General features: G+C 39.3%; 1 protein-coding gene across 2 annotated transcripts in view; it reads left to right on the plus strand.

Annotated features, from left to right (window-relative positions):
• The window catches only part of cttnbp2 (cortactin binding protein 2), a 290,602-nt gene that overhangs the window by 249,684 nt on the left and 24,429 nt on the right, over positions 1–16,489 (plus strand). For both annotated transcript variants that reach the window (XR_003935538.1, XM_030135577.1), the window contains exons 12-14: positions 2,925–3,004; positions 6,800–6,886; positions 10,243–10,342. Coding sequence is in view for 1 of the 2 variants with exons in the window: in XM_030135577.1 (XP_029991437.1) it covers positions 2,925–3,004; positions 6,800–6,886; positions 10,243–10,342 (267 nt within the window). In the remaining variant the exon portion in view is untranslated. The remainder of the gene's footprint in view (positions 1–2,924; positions 3,005–6,799; positions 6,887–10,242; positions 10,343–16,489) is intronic.

Here is a 16,489-nt window from a genome sequence, read left to right on the forward strand (position 1 = left end):
TATTGACCCTGTGCACAGCCTGTGCCCCCTCACTGATATTCCCTCCCTGAAGCGACGTATTTTACTTACTGTCACATCCATTTAGTTTGAAAAAGTAACAAACTCATTCTGAGAATGTAAAGAGTATAAAGTACAGATATTTATGGAAAAATATATGGAGTAAAAGTAAAAGGTTGCCAGAAAAATATACACTCAATTAAAGTACAGATACCTAAAAAAAACTACTTAAGTACAGTAATGAAGAACTTATACTTCGTTACCTCCCACCTCTGCTCATATGTGACACTGAGTCTGTTTACTGCGTTCGGTCTTTAAAACATCAGTGACATAACAGTGAGATGTACGGAATATTAACTCATTCACAATGACAATTTGTCATTGTTGTTGTTTTCCATGTTTAACCCATACAGACCCAAACATTCACCGTTGACCAACACCATCTACTGATTTAAAATGTAATATCAGTTGATTCACTAATCCTATCAATCCATGTAAATAATTGCTGTAAAGTGCAATTTGTCATTTTTTCATGATCATCAGATATGACCCATTTGGATGTTCAGAGGCTTCATTGTAAATGTGGAAACACCATCATCTTCCCCAACATTGATTCACCAGTAAAATCCATGGAGTTTAATAAATGACAGTGGTTAGAGACACTGGGTTTATGTTCAGTTAATGATACATTTTGCTGAAAAAGTCACTTTTTCTTAACCCTCATCTTTAATCTGAGCTTTAATGAATCAGTAAATGAAATATGATTTTCACTGAAACAAATGCAAAATATGCCAAAAATGCAAGTTTTGACGTAGGTACTGTCTTTTTTTCCTTTTTGTACAGATTTAGTCATGTTAATACCACTTCCTCATGACACTGTTGCTTATATCCTATCCAGAGAACTTATAACTGTATTCTGGTACGCCACCGGATGGTACCACATCTACAGGGGTTGGACAAAATAATGGAAACACCTTCACCTCAAGATGATAATGCCCCAATCCATACAGCTAGAATTGTTAAAGAATGGCATGAGGAACATTCTAATGAAGTTGAGCATCTCGTATGGCTGGCACAGTCCTCAGACCTCAACATTATTGAGCATTTATGGTCAGTTTTAGAGATTCAAGTAAGACGTCGATTTCCACCGCCATCGTCTCTAAAAGAGTTGGAGGGTATTCTAACTGAAGAATGGCTTAAAATTCCTTTGGAAACAATTCACAAGTTGTATGAATCAATACCTCGGAGAATTGAGGCTGTAATTGCCGCAAAAGGCGGACCTACACTATATTAAATTATATTTTGTTGATTTTTTAAGGTGTTTCCATTATTTTGTCCAACCTCTGTATGTCATGCACTTTCAGTTCAAGATCAACATGTGAGATATTGATCTGTGACCAGTGTCTTTGTGAAAAGAGTATCATAATCATAATCATAATCAACCATATCAGTGTGGAACTCGCCTGTATTAGTCAACTTCTTTGACTACAAAAAATATTTGATAGAATAGACAAGGGAACACTATGGAAACTCACAAGACACTATAGAAATACCAGAGAACTAGTCAACTTTGTGAAGGCCAGCTATCAGGGAACAAACTGCCAAGTTTTTCATGAAGGGCAACTTTCCCAAACTTGTCATGTACAGGCAGCAGTACGATAAGGATGCCTGCTATCACCTTTTCCCTTCATCCTAGCAATTGATTGGGTCATGAAGGAAACAACCAAAGGAAGACAAAATGGACTCCAATGGACACCATGGCAACAACTCAACGACAGAAGAACTGAACCTTCTTTCAAAGAGTGTCGGCCTACGAAAACATTCAGGAAAGTCCAAAGTTCTCAAGTTAGGCAACACATCAAGTAATCTTGTCACAGTAGATAAAACATCACTGGAAGAAGTGGAATCTTGCACTTACCTTGGGAGTATCAAGATGGAGCAGAAATCAATATAGAAGTAAGAATCAGCAAAGCAAGAGTAGCATTCACCCATTAACAAAAGTTTGGAAATCCATTATGATCTCACAACGCACAAAGATACACTTTTAATTGAAATGTGAAAGTAGTTCCCTTGTACGGCTGTGAAATATGGAAGACCAAACAGACAGTGCTGAAGAAAGTCCAGACATTTGTCAACCATGCATGAGAACAATCCTGAAGATCAAATGGCAAGACACAAGTCACAAATGAAAAAGTGTGGGCAGAACTGGACAGAAACCAATAGAAGAAGAAATTGGGCTACAGAAATGGCACTGAATAGGACATACCCTCAGAAAGCCAGGCAATAACATCACAAGACAAGCGCTACAGTGGAACCCACAGGGAACACAAGGCAGGGGAAGACCATGGAGCATGGAAGCAGTATGTAGAAAATAACATACGCAGAATGAAGTTATCATGGATGGAGCTTACAAGGATTGCCCAAGATATCGAAAGATGGAGTTCACTTGTGCATTGCCTATACCCTGTCAGGAATGAAAGGCAATGATTATGATGAAACAAATGTAAATGGGCCAGAGTTCATCAATGAGATCCATTTCTATCTGTTCTCTGTGACTTGATGTTAAAATAAATTAGAAAAACAAAATAAATTATCAAACACAAATCATTAGCAAGCAATCCAGACCTAGACCCTGCATTCCAAAAAAAGAGCAGTTGGCATTAATCCTGTGTTTGACAGGATGAGTGGGTGTGGGTGGGAGGAGACTGATTAATTCCTCTTCCTTCTCCCTCATTAAAGCCCCATTAGGTGAATACATAACTTCTGATTGTATCCATATATGAGACGCTAGGTTCATCAAACCTAGATGGTTTACATTTCAGGATGCTGTCAGATAAGGCAGAGTCTCAGTTTGATGAACAGAAGGTCTATTTCTGTTGCTAATTAGGATTTATCCATGTACTGTAAATGGGGTTTGTTTTTGACAGGTCTCTCTGAGTCGTGTCTTGATGAGTCGGCACTGGAATCCCTCTTACCTCTGCCAGTGCTTCACAACTACGTCCGCCTGGTAAATACACAAAGCACACTTTAACACCAAAGAAACAGAAATCAATTCAATGCAATTTACTGCAAATGTCACAAATCCAGTTTCCTTCAGTTGAAGAACATACTCTGTACCTCAGAGAGAATTGTATATATGTTTCACTCATTGGTTTCACCCAAGGTTGAACTGCACAATATTCACAATGAAAATAGAATAATTCTCAACTCAACTCACCTAAAACTCACCTCAAATACAAGACCGGAAAGTACAAGGGTTATTAAGTACATATTTTTCTGTTAAAATTTAGGGAGTAGAGGGAAAAAGTTATCAGAAAAATAAGTAGTAAAAATGAAGTACAATAATGAAGTATTTGTACTATTTTCTACTTCTAATGTGAATTTATATTAGATCACTATATGAACCATTCCACTAAATGGACGTCATTTTGTTTCCAGGACTTTATATGTATAAAGATGAATTTAAAAAAAACATAGAATTATAGAATAAATTGTATTTTTTTAAGGACATTCATCAAATTCCAAAATTAAGATGAATTATTTAAAATATTAATAAAAACTGGTCTTTCCCCATTCTTTACCATCAAATACAATGATGAAGTGTGTGTCTGTATTCAAATTTAGCTTTAATTTTCTTTTCTTTTACAAATCCATCCATCCATCCATCCATCCATTCTCTTCCGCTTATCCGGGGCCGGGTCGCGGGGGTAACAGTCTAAGCAGGGATGCCCAGACTTCCCTCTCCCCAGACACCTCCTCCAGCTCTTCCGGGGGATCCCGAGGCGTTCCCAGGCCAGCCGAGAGACATAGTCTCTCCAACGTGTCCTGGGTCTTCCCCGAGGTCTCCTCCCGGTGGGACATGCCCGGAACACCTCCCCAGGGAGGCGTCCAGGAGGCATCCGAAACAGATGCCCGAGCCACCTCAGCTGGCCCCTCTCGACGCGGAGGAGCAGCGGCTCTACTCCGAGCTCCTCCCTGGTGACTGAGCTCCTCACCCTATCCCTAAGGGTGCGCCCAGCCACCTGACGGAGGAAACTCATTTCGACCGCTTGTATCCGCTCCCCTTGAACTGCCACCTTATCGTGGTGGGGGAGTTTGTGTGCCCGAATGATCCCAGGAGCTATGTTGTCGGGGGCTTTATGCCCTGGTAGGGTCTCCCAAGGCAAACAGGTCCTGGGTGACGGGCCAGACTAAGAGCAGTTCAGAAGCCCTTATGAACAAGAAACATCTAAAAAACGTGACGTCGCCCGGTACGGCGCTGCCGGGGCCCCACCTGGAGCCAGGCCTGGGTTGGGGCTCGTATGCGAGCGCCTGGTGGTCGGGCCTATGCCCACGGGGTCCGGCCGGGCCCAGCCCGAAAGAGCGACGTGGGCCCACCCTCCGACGGACTCACCACCCATCGAGGGAATCATAGGGGCCGGGTGCAGTGTGGATTGGGTGACAGTCGAAGGCAGGGAGCCCGACAACCCGATCCCCGGACACGGAGTCTAGCTCTTGGGACATGGAATGTCACAAATCCATAATATTTTAATTAAAATCCATATTGTCATGGTGGTTCCAGCTTTTGCTTAGTCATATTACCCTAAAATATTTGGTACATACATTCTTTAAGTCACATGTTCAGGAAATGGCATCATTTGGGTCCTCTGAAGGCCATGAGACTAAAATTGAATTTTGCATTGTCTTTGTGATGATTTTTTTTTTTCTTAGGGGGTCACTCACAGTGTACACTCTAGTCTCAAGAATTATTTCTGATATTAATTGTTGTTGGGGTTTTTTGTAAATCATTAAAATACAGTGTGTTGAAATGAATGACATTGGCTAAATTTCATGTATTTGCTAAATGTACTCAATTACTAATAAAGAATAACAGGGCTGAGTAACACTAACACTAAAAGTGAGTACCTTCATCTAGTTTACTGATTTATTGATTTATCTCTGATTTATAGAAACAGTGGAAAAACTAAATTCAGCTCATAAAGGGAAACAATGACATGAAATTATTTAATTTGTCATAAAAAAGAGAGAAGAAAATGGAAAATATTTAGAATAGCCTCTAAGACTTCTCGGGTTATTACTGACACAAAATCTCATCTTCAAATATGGAGTAAAAATCAAGGAAGAGTGGGAATCAATGTAAAAAAACAAAAAACAATATTAACATCAATCATCAATCAATCAATCAATTAATCAAATATTATTTATATAGCACCAAATCATAACAAAAGTTATCTCATGACACTTTTCATGTAGAGCTGGTTGAAACCAGATTCTTAAGCCAATTTACAGAAACCCAACAGAATCCTCCAGGAGCAAACACTTGGTGTCAGTGGTAAGGGCAGGGTAACAGGCAGAAACCTCGAGCAGACCCTGACTCTTGACCAGTTTTGGATAAAGACAGAGGGTAAAGGAAGATACAGAGAGATGGGGAGAGGGAGGACACATGGATGCACAGCAGACTGAACTAGAACTGTTAAAACCTAGAACAGCTGGTGCTAGTATAATTATCAATAGCTAGAACAAATGTCCATAACTGTTAATCCTACTACTCCAAATACAAGTATTAACAGTGGCTATACTACAACTGCAACCGTTAATACAAATAATACAAACCTCTACCTTCTATGTAACTACATAATAAACACTATCACAACTACAGGGTGTCCCATAAGTCTCCATACATAGGAAAAATAAACGTTTCTTGACATAAACCATTTTTATTTATATAATATGCTCTATTTGACTGCCATTTTGTCGGGAACACATTTCAATGTGTGTCCTCCACTGCTGAAGAACTATAAAGAAGAAATATAAAGACATACATGTTAGAACCATGGAATGCATTATGTCTCCTATGTATGGAGACTTATGGGACACGCTGTACATGGATAAATGAGCAATGATGATGGAGGCAGGAGAGATGCAGGACCACAGTAGCAGATCCAGAGATGATCCAGGGAAAACCTGTTAGGTGAGCATAGAGTTTCCGGGGAAGAAATCAAGTCATTAACTTATTATTTGCAGGAGCTTGAATAGAGGAGAAGGGGAGGGGAGGTCAGAGAGGAGGAGGAAAGAGAAGAGGCCAGTGTATCATGATGAGTCTCCCAGCAGTCTAAGCGTATAGCAGCATAACTAAGAGCAGCCTGAGCCACCTTAACTATAAGCTTCATGACATACATTAACATGCGAATATACTTAAAATGCGTAACATTGAAGAAAAAGTGTATTGTAATTAACTGCATGTTTTAATGCACAAAATGCTTGAAAAATAAATTTGTTGTGTATTTTTCAAATGAGATGACATTTTTCCCAGATTCTGTAAGTATATACTGTCATTTAGAGCATTTATTTAAAGGAAACAAACAAAACAAAAAAATTAAAACAAAATGAAGTGTTTTCTGACAGTACACAATATGAGCATGACATGACATTAATATTGGTTGCTTTCAATGCACATTACTTAATAGAACTGTAATGTGCAAAACTGATGTTTTCAGTCAGAAAAATAGCTCGACTAAAACAGAAGGTCTTCACTGGAATATTTCATTCACTTCTAGAGCTAAAAAGCAGCGGTTTTGCTTTGTCTGAGAGTCATCATCTTCTTCTGGACCATTCAAAGGTTTTGAAGGAGGTACAGGTCTGGTTTTTCCTGTTTTACAAACATAGTCCTACAGTCCTAAAGAGGTCACACCTCATTCAGAACTGATGGAAAACCTGGGTTTCGTGAAAGCAGGGCGTCATCAGGTTGTATTTGGCACATTTCTACATTACTTAGTTGTGCTTGTTGTGCATGTGCCTCCAGGTGGAACAGTATGGCAGCCTCATCTTCCACGGGCTGGAGGGCAGCTGTCAGGAGGTCATCGCCCGTCTGGTTGCTCACTGCATCAAGGTACAAGAAGCCACCACCACACCTTGTCTAGCTTCTGTTAACTTTAATATGATGCTTTGGTTTTTCAGAAGCCCAAAAACATACAGCATATGTACACATGTGCAGCTCATCATCTAATAACACAAATAATTCAATAATGTAAAAAAAAAAAAATGTTATCCCAGTATTATACCTCTATTTTCCAAAGGAAAAAGATAAAGAAAGAAATGTTTGAATTTGTCAAATAAAATAAAGTGTAAAGATTTAGGGCCTATGCTCTAATACATTTTGTTGTCAGCAATAACTCTCATTTCTTTTGTAGTGTTAGCATTAAAACCGAAATATATTAAATTTAAATTAAAAATGACTCAAGTCTATATTTATGTCAAAAGTTTTGCAGTTTAGATTAAAATCTTAGTCAACATTATATTTATTAGGGATGTTTGACCTTGTGATGTGAGGAGATACTTATTGTCACTGAAAGCTCTGTAAAAATAAAAGTTTTATTTATCAGAAAACAAGAAAACTAATGTTTAGATGATTATGTTGATATTAAACTGTACATGCTTTAGGGATGCAAATTATCGATTAATCCATTAATCATTAGTTGGTTGACCTTATTGATTGATTAACAATTAATTGGTTAGCGGCAATTTTCCTGAGAACTTGAATTTCTCTTTCAATACAGTCAATAAGAATAAAAGCGTTTCCTGTGGAATTCATCTGTTGGTGTGGCGGTGTGTAATGGGGTAGGTGCACATGTGTGCATTTCGTCGGTGGGGGTGTGTGCACATGTTTTGTCGGTGGGTGGGAGGGTGAACACGCGTGTGTTTTGTCAGTGTGTGTGTGTGTGGGGTGTTTCTTGGCCGCACACACGCCGGGGGATGCGTGCTTGTTGGTTGGTAACCGCGCGCGTACATGCGTCACTTTCCGTCCTACTTATGATACAATGGGGGTACGGGGCGGTGCACTCCGTGCTCCCACAGAAGTGAAAGTGAAAATTTTCACTCATTTTTCTTTTCCCTACCTCCTGAAGCTTTGCAAACTTTTAATTTGCCCCCTCCGCTTTTTCCCGTGTCCACCGAGGTGACCGCAGGACATAATGCTCGACCTACCTGTGGCCCGGATCAGGAGCCTGGAAGATGTTTTCAGCTTCTGTCTCACTGACCATGGACTAGACCAACCTCCAGGGAAAACGCTCTGATCCGATACCGACCCCTCATTTGTGCGTGTGTTTAGGCGGGGGTGCACCGCTCCCACAAACAGACTGTGTTTCACTCCACCATGTCATGATTACTTATGGTCTGGGGTGCCATCTGGTGGACTGGGCGATCGAATTTGATTATTGTACATGGAAATCTGAATGGGCATGGCTACATAGAGAACATCCTGAGACCAGAAGTTGTCAGGATCATGAGGCAGCTGTGACCAAATGCAGTGTTCCAGGACAACAATGCCAGACCACACCGATCCAGAGCAGTCAATCAGTTTTTTGAGGATGAGGGCATCAATCTCATGGACTGGCATGCACGTTCACCCGACCTCAATCCGATAGAGCATCTGTGGGATATGTTGGATTGGCAGGTCAGGAGCCGGAATCACCAGCCCAGATCTGTTCAGGAGCTGACTCAGTGGATCCAGGAGGAGTGGCGTGTCATCCCTCAGCAACAGATCCAGACACTCATAGGCAGCATGAGGTGCAGGTGTACTGCTATCATTGATGCCCGGGGCCGTTATTCCCGTTACTGAGGACTTTGGATAACTTTTCTTCATTACCAGGCCTTTGTAAACTTTGATTTCTGGACTGATTGACTTTGATTATTGACACTAAATTAATGAATGGATATTAAATGTTCTATGTTTGTTAATTTATTGATGAAATGTTGCATTTTCAAAAAAATTTAAAAAATAACAAACAACGACCTCAAATTCCTCTAAATATCTATGTATTTAAAAGTGGGCCCTAACTTTTTTTGAACAGTTTATATCAAAGAGGTGGCTGCTAAGTAAAGGTAAAGCATCTTTAATGAGCTTTGTTTGAACTGGGTCTCAGAGATAGGTGGACTGTTTGGATGAAGAGACTATCAAAATTAGTTGTTTGACCTCTATGGGAGAAAACTAGTCCATAAAACCAAATGGTTCAATAGTCACCTCTGTGGTTTCTGGGTCTGAAGGATTTAAAGGTGGACTACAATTTGTGGAAGACAAGAGGCCATTAATTTGATCTCTGATGAGCAAAGTCTCACTATTTAAGAAGTTCATAAAATCGTTGCAATGGAGGGTTGCAGGAACACTAGGCTCATATGCACTGTGGTTCTTTGTCAGTCTGGCTGCAGTACTGAAAAGAAACCTGTGATAGTCCTTATTTTTCTCTGTTAATGATGAATGAATCAGCTGCTCTAGCAGAACAAAGTACCCTCCTGTATTTATTTAGACTGCCCTGTCAGGCTGTATGGTGTTCCTCCAGTTTAGTAGAACACCACTTTCTCTCAAGTTTTCAGGTATGCTGCTTTAATTGGCGAGTATGACAATTAAACCAGGGAACAGGCTCCCCTTGTTTTATAATCTTCTTTTTTAGTGGCACAATTAGATCTGTTTTTTTGCAGAGAGTCTGCTGTACTATCAAGAAACTCATCAACTTGAAATGGACTAAAATTGACTGAGTTGGAGAAAGAATCTACTGTGTAATTCAGATGCGGGGTTAAATTAAGAGCTGTTTGGATTTCCTTTTTAAATTTAGATGCCTGTGAGCTACAGGGCCATTGGTCCTATTTTTATTATTGATATTTCTACAACCCAGTCCTTAAGTTTTGCCATATTGAAGCATTAATTCTTAATGGTTAGAGAAGCAGTGGAAATCTGAGCACTTTCTTTCTTTGAGATGAAATATTTTGGGTAACCTGCTCCAGATTCTACTGTTACAGAGAGAAGCTAAATTTGGATGTGCTGCACAGAATGATGCAATGAAACTGAAACAACAGCTCAGTGTGACTGCCAGTCCCATGCTGCTACATCACAAACATTAAACACTGTCAGAACGATGAGACAGGAGGACATTTCCAGGTTTATTAAGCTGTATGTGATCACATTCCTGCATTGTTGACACTTTAAAGGACAAAGAAGGTCTGTTCAGGTGTGTAGGAACTAAATTTACACCATTTGATGTCTTTAAAAGCAGACAAATGTAAATACAAAGAGAATAGGATGATCTGATGAGGAGTATCCCGGCTGCCTGGTCTGGAAAAGCCCTCTCACCTCATTCATATTCTCATCTCGCTGCATTTCTTTTGGATCCTAGTAGTAGTAGTAAATGTCCTCTGTTTCCATGGCAACACGGTCTGTCTCACCTCCCATCTCTCCATCTCTCTCTCCTCCAGTCGAAGCGGGAGGCGGGGGGGCTCAGCTGTGACGTGGTGAAAGTGGAGGTGGACAAGGGCCTGAGCAGGGAGCAGTTGCTTGACACCTTCAAAAGCTGTGGTAAGAAAACTGTTGGATCTGGATGGAACAATGCAATAAGCGTTTAATATGGGATATAATAATGATCTTCTCTATCCTTAAAGCCTTTGGGGCATTCCCTTTTTTGTATTATTCCTTTAGAAACTGGAAAACTGCTGAAATGAACATCTAAGTCAAAGTAACAAATATGCTAATAAATCTCTAGTAGTACAACCTGTGGACATCCAGTCATTTACCTATATACTACCTTATATCTGTTCTGTAATGGTTAATTTTCATCTATAATTATGTTGACTAAAATGTACTAAAGCTCAACATGCTCTTCTGGATAAAAATTCCCAAAATATTCAGATTTATTTAATAGAAAACTATAAAAATGTATGTTAAATTATTCTGACACATTTTGTGCTAATTTATCCTTTCACCTTTCATTATAATTTTGCAACTAACCCTGAGTATAGTTTCATTGTAAAGAAATATTTACATTTAAAATGTTTTGTAATTTCTGAATCCACTCTGTCATTTTGATTTTGTTGAACTATCCTGAAATACACTATATGGACAAAAGTATTGAAACACGTTTAATACAAAACAATAATGACAAACGTCATAATATAGTTTTATAATCTGTGATTCTTTTAATCTCATACAACTAATCTGTAGTCCAACAAGGCCAAATCTTAAACATCCAATAAAATCCTCCATCCTTGACTTGATTTTAACAAACGCCCCACATGAATATACTGATGTTGGGATATTTGCTACTGATTTAAGTGACCATTGTGTTATCACCACAATTAGACAAACAAAAACTACCAAAAGAAGATCTCAAATTGTGTTTAAACGAGATTTTAAACATTTCTGTGAGCAAAGTTTTTATCACGATTTGTGGATTTATGACTGGGAAAAGATTTTCCTTATAAATGATGTTGAACTAGCACAGGATTATTTCTATCATGCCTTGTTAGAAATTATTAACAAACATGCACCTTTTTGCAAATTTAGAGTTAAAGGTTGAAACAATCCTTGGTTTTCTTGTGAAATTTCTGAACTTTTAAAAGTAACAAGCCTTTGACTTCTTGCAATCCGCGTTTGATGCTGTTCAGTCTCATTTAAATCAGCTAAGGCTAATGTTAAATACTGAAAAATCTAAAGTTATGGTCTTCTCAAATGGAAAATGGTTACTCTCTCAGCTCCGTAAAATTAAAACCGCTGAAGGGAATGAAATCCAAATGGTGTCATCTTACAAATACTTAGGCATTATTATTGATGATAGTCTATCCTTTAAGCAGCACATTGAGCATTTAGTTCAGTGTTGTTCAACCTTGGAGTCGGGACCCAACGTGGGGTCACCTGTAGGGATGGGAATCGAGAACCGGTTCTTTTTGAGAACCGGATCCTAGTAGCTCGATTCCTTGGAAACATGCTTAACAATTCTGCTTATTGATTACGTCTTTGTTGCGCATGCGCGATGACGTCACGCGTACGCTGCATTGTTTTGGTCTCAACATAGCCAACATGGCGTTGAGGCAGAAATGGTCTGAAAAGATGACACCAGGTCTGGCTGTAACACTGTCAAAGCTTCCATTTCTTCAAAAGGGTGGAATCCCTCCGATATGCTCAAACATTTGTCCACACAGCATGTGATTCATTTACAGGAATGTGACATATTTGATCCGTTACTTAGCAACGCTTGTGAATGTAGCGGCAGAGTGAACGCCAGGCCCAGTTCTGGTTCCGGTGCAGGCAACAAATGTCGTAGCCAAATATAAGTTTCCAAAGGTAGGGGAAAGGAAATGAGGTGCACAACAATGGGAGCTGAGCCGAGTCAATCTTGTTCGACGTAGTGGATATGCGGCAATAGAGGAATTAGTAAAGCGTTATAAATTTTCACTTTCACTGTACCCCCCGCCCCCGAACCAGGCCCGGCATCATGTTATTATTTGTTCATGCTGTATATGGTATATTTTCTGTGCAGATGGAAATATAAAAGACAGTTAATGCAAACACACCCGTTTGTACTCTTTTATTCCCTCGCCCAATGAGAATCGATAAGGAATCGGATCGATAAGCAAAATCGATAATGGAATCGGAATCGTTAAATTCTTAACGATTCCCATCCCTAGTCACCTGGAATTCAAATGGGTCACCTGAAATATCTAGTAATTGATTTAAAAAAAAAAAAAAAAAAAAAGAACAAACTTATCAATAAAAATATATGGTGAGTTGAGAGAGATAATCACAATACATAAAAGACATGACAAATTCTGAAGCTGATACTGAAGCACTGTGGTACTATTTATCTTTCAAATGTTCATTGTGGCTGGTTTAAGATGCTGCAGCTCTTTCATATTCATAGTTTGAGTTATTGTTTATTCAGTATTAATTTGCAGCCTTGTAAATACAAGCTGGACATATCCAGACCAAGGGAAAAAAAATTCTTACTTTGTGCGGTAATCTCAACCTGGCTTTTCTGTCTCCATCCATAATAATATACATTATACAGGGTGGGGAAGCAAAATTTACAATGAACATATAGTTGTTTTTTCTCAGCAGGCACTACGTCAATTGTTTTGAAACCAAACATATATTGATGTCACAATCATACCTTACACTATTATCCATACCTTTTCAGAAACTTTTGCCCATATGAGTAATCAGGAAAGCAAACGTCAAAGAGTGTGTGATTTGCTGAATGCACTCGTCACACCAAAGGAGATTTCAAAAATAGTTGGAGTGTCCATAAAGACTGTTTATAATGTAAAGAAGACAATGACTATGAGCAAAACTATTACGAGAAAGTCTGGAAGATACTATTAAAGAAGAATGGGAGAAGTTGTCACCCGAATATTTGAGGAACACTTGCGCAAGTTTCAGGAAGCGTGGGAAGGCAGTTATTGAGAAAGAAGGAGGACACATAGAATAAAAACATTTTCTATTATGTAAATTTTCTTGTGGAAAATAAATTCTCATGACTTTCATTAAACTAATTGGTCATACACTGTCTTTCAATCCCTGCCTCAAAATATTGTAAATTTTGCTTCCCCACCCTGTATAGCCTAAATGTAATCTAAAATTAATGTTTTGCAATACAGTATAGCAAACTATTATTGATATATATATATATATATATATATATATATATATATATATATATATATATTTAAATTTTAGCCAAAAAAAAAATCTCAGTTTTGAATGTCTGGCTGGGTTCTAGAATGTGCGACCAATTTGGTCGCACTTTCAACCTTATTTCTCAATGGTGCGACTAAAAAGAATCTGAGGTCACACCGGTGCAACCAGCCATTCAAAGGTTAAAAAAAAAAGTCTCTGTGGCTCTGAAAATCTCGCTGTGGAAGAGACACACATTAGGCCCATATCATGGTCTAAATCAATCAGAGATAGTGAAAGGCGGGACCCTCTTCTGATTGGCAGTGGTCCCAATATTCCTGTATGTGTGTGCGTTTGAAAATGTGTGTGCTGCAGTCAGACAGAGAGAGGTGAGTATAGGCCATCAACCTCCCAGGTTATGTCAAGCCCTGGTCTGGAGACGACATTAGATAATGAGCCACATACGATCGACATGCCCATAACAGGACATGTCCTCTGTTCAAGTCCTGTCTGGAGTGTCCAGGCTGTTTTTAGAAATTAGCCAATATGTCATAGGAAAAACTCTTTAAATGCGTATGTGCACAATATTCATATCCTTAACTGTCACTGTTTGTGCAATCGGTAAACTTCCAGATCCTGCTGAAGCCTTTGGTCTTTCCAGTGACAAATAGGACATTAGGGCAGTGAAAGGCTCTGATCCACTGCAGCCTGTGGATGTGGGATGGACCGACCTGTCCATAGACTATAATACTATAGCAGGGGTGGTAAAGGTATGGCCCGCAGGCCAGAACTGACCCACCAAAGGGTCCAACCTGGTCCATGGTAAGAACTTACAAAAATTATACAGAAATTATTAAGTCAAAGGTGTCAAACTAGTTTTAGTTCAGGTTCCACAAACAGACCAATATGATCTCAAATAAAACTAGAACTGCAAGCAGTTATGAACGGGGGCCAAGCCTCCCCACCCACTTGGACCCCAGGCCCCATGGAGCCCATGGAAGTCGGCCCCAAAGGACAATGGTCTTGGGCTGAGCTCGTGGAGGCTGGGCCCCGGTTCATAACGGTTTGCAGTTGTAGTTAGTATTCCAACATCTGAGCCGCCGTATTCGCTGTAATGGGACAAATGCACCAGTAGTGTGAAAGGATGAATGTGTGGGGACTTGGATTTGTTGTAACAAATTACACTCACGTTGACCAATCATTACTAAACTTTACAGCTGGTCTCAGGAGTGACCCTACATTATACCCACCATATTTCATAGAAATCGGTTTAACCGTTTAAGAGATATAAATTTTCCATATTTGAGGTGCCCTCTAGAGGCCAACATTCACCAAATTCAGCTCATACCCTCAGAGTAACATGTCAACAAAATATCTAACATTTGGTGTTGATAGCATTCAATTTGTCTGAGATATGTAATAGTTAACATTTTTGTACATTTTTGCTACAGAAATTTATTCATTAATAATTTTCACATTTTTTAACCGAAAAAAATTATTTTGATAACTTAGCATCTTGTTTATGAGAAGAGCATATGTGCCAAGATTCATGCAGATTGGACAAAATCCCAAGTAGGAGTTTTAAAAAAGTAAGTTTTCCAGTTTTCACAATTTTGCTGGAAAAAAAGCTCTCCCCCAAATCTGCCTAACCTAGCCCATGTGATTCAGCCCTGTTCAGGGAATCTGAGGATATGAGGTTTTTGACTATGCGACATACGGTGTAGGAGTTATAGACCAAAATGCATTGTCTTTAGTTATATCGCCCTCTGCTGGTGGACATATATAATTGTTTGTGTCTTAGTTCCGTGCAGGGGTCTGGACCAACCGTCCAAATTGCACTACTCTACCATGTATGGTTTAGGCTGCAGTAACAGTTTCAGCTGTATTCCCTGCATTCACTGTAATGGGACCAATGCATTAAGTAATGCAAAAGGCTGAATGTGTGCTGACTTGGATTTGTTGTAATAAATTATGCCCAGGTTGACCAGTCATTACCAAACTTTACAGATGGTCTCAGGAGTGACCCCCCCACCCCATCATGCTCACCAAATTTCGTGCGAATTGGACCAACTTTTTTGTTATGAATTTGTGATTATTGAATAAGTGTTGCAGGTGTGTGATGCCTTTTAGCTCCCATGTGTGATAGTGAAGAGGTGTGGTGTTAATATGAAAGTCTGAGTTATGCCAAATAGGGGTGTATTTACATGGTGATGTTGAAGAGTTGGTTAGTTTTAATGTTTTCCACCAGGCTGTCAGAGTTGTTGAGATGACTGTGTTTTTAAAGCAACAATGTTTTTTTAGTGTTGTGCTTAGAGATGGTATATCTGCCAAAGAAAGGTTTGTGGAGTATGACTGTTCCAGTTGAATCCATGTGTTATTGTGTGTTGGTTTTGTCCATGTAACTAAGTACTGCAATTGATTAGCCAGAAAGTAGTGGATGAAATGTGGTGCGTCTAGTCCGCCTTGACCTTTATTTTTCTGTAAAGTAGCAAGTTTGATTTTTGCTTTTTGTTCTTCCAATAAAAGTGTATGCATAATGAGTTGAGTTTATTGAACCATTTGTCAGGAGGTGTAACCGGGATATCGGAGAATGGATAATTTATTTTTGGGAGGATTTTCATTTTTACTGATGCTGTGCGTCCAATGAGTGTGAGTGGTAAATTTGTCCAGCATTCCAGATCATCTTCTACTGTTTTGAGCATGGGGTTGTGGTTAAGTGAAAACAACTCTGACAGCCTGGGGGAAATGTTAATACCCAGATACTTAATATTACCAACGTGCATTTTAGGAAGTGAGTTCTGAACTGCAGAATCCCAAGCATCATTTGAGAGTGGGAGTATTGTTGATTTGTTCCAGTTGATGCTATAATCAGATATGGATGAGAATGTGTTAATGATTTTGAATGTTTCCTGCAGTGATTGCTGGGGAGTTTGTAAGTAAAGAAGAATATCATCTGCATATAAACTAATTTTGTGTTGTGTACCTTCCATCCATCCATTATCTTCCACTTCTTCTAGTATCTTGTAATGGAAACGCTCTCCAGGAATGCCGAGTCGA

This window comes from Sphaeramia orbicularis, chromosome 6 (genome assembly GCF_902148855.1).
Source record: "Sphaeramia orbicularis chromosome 6, fSphaOr1.1, whole genome shotgun sequence".
Lineage (NCBI taxonomy): Eukaryota > Metazoa > Chordata > Actinopteri > Kurtiformes > Apogonidae > Sphaeramia > Sphaeramia orbicularis.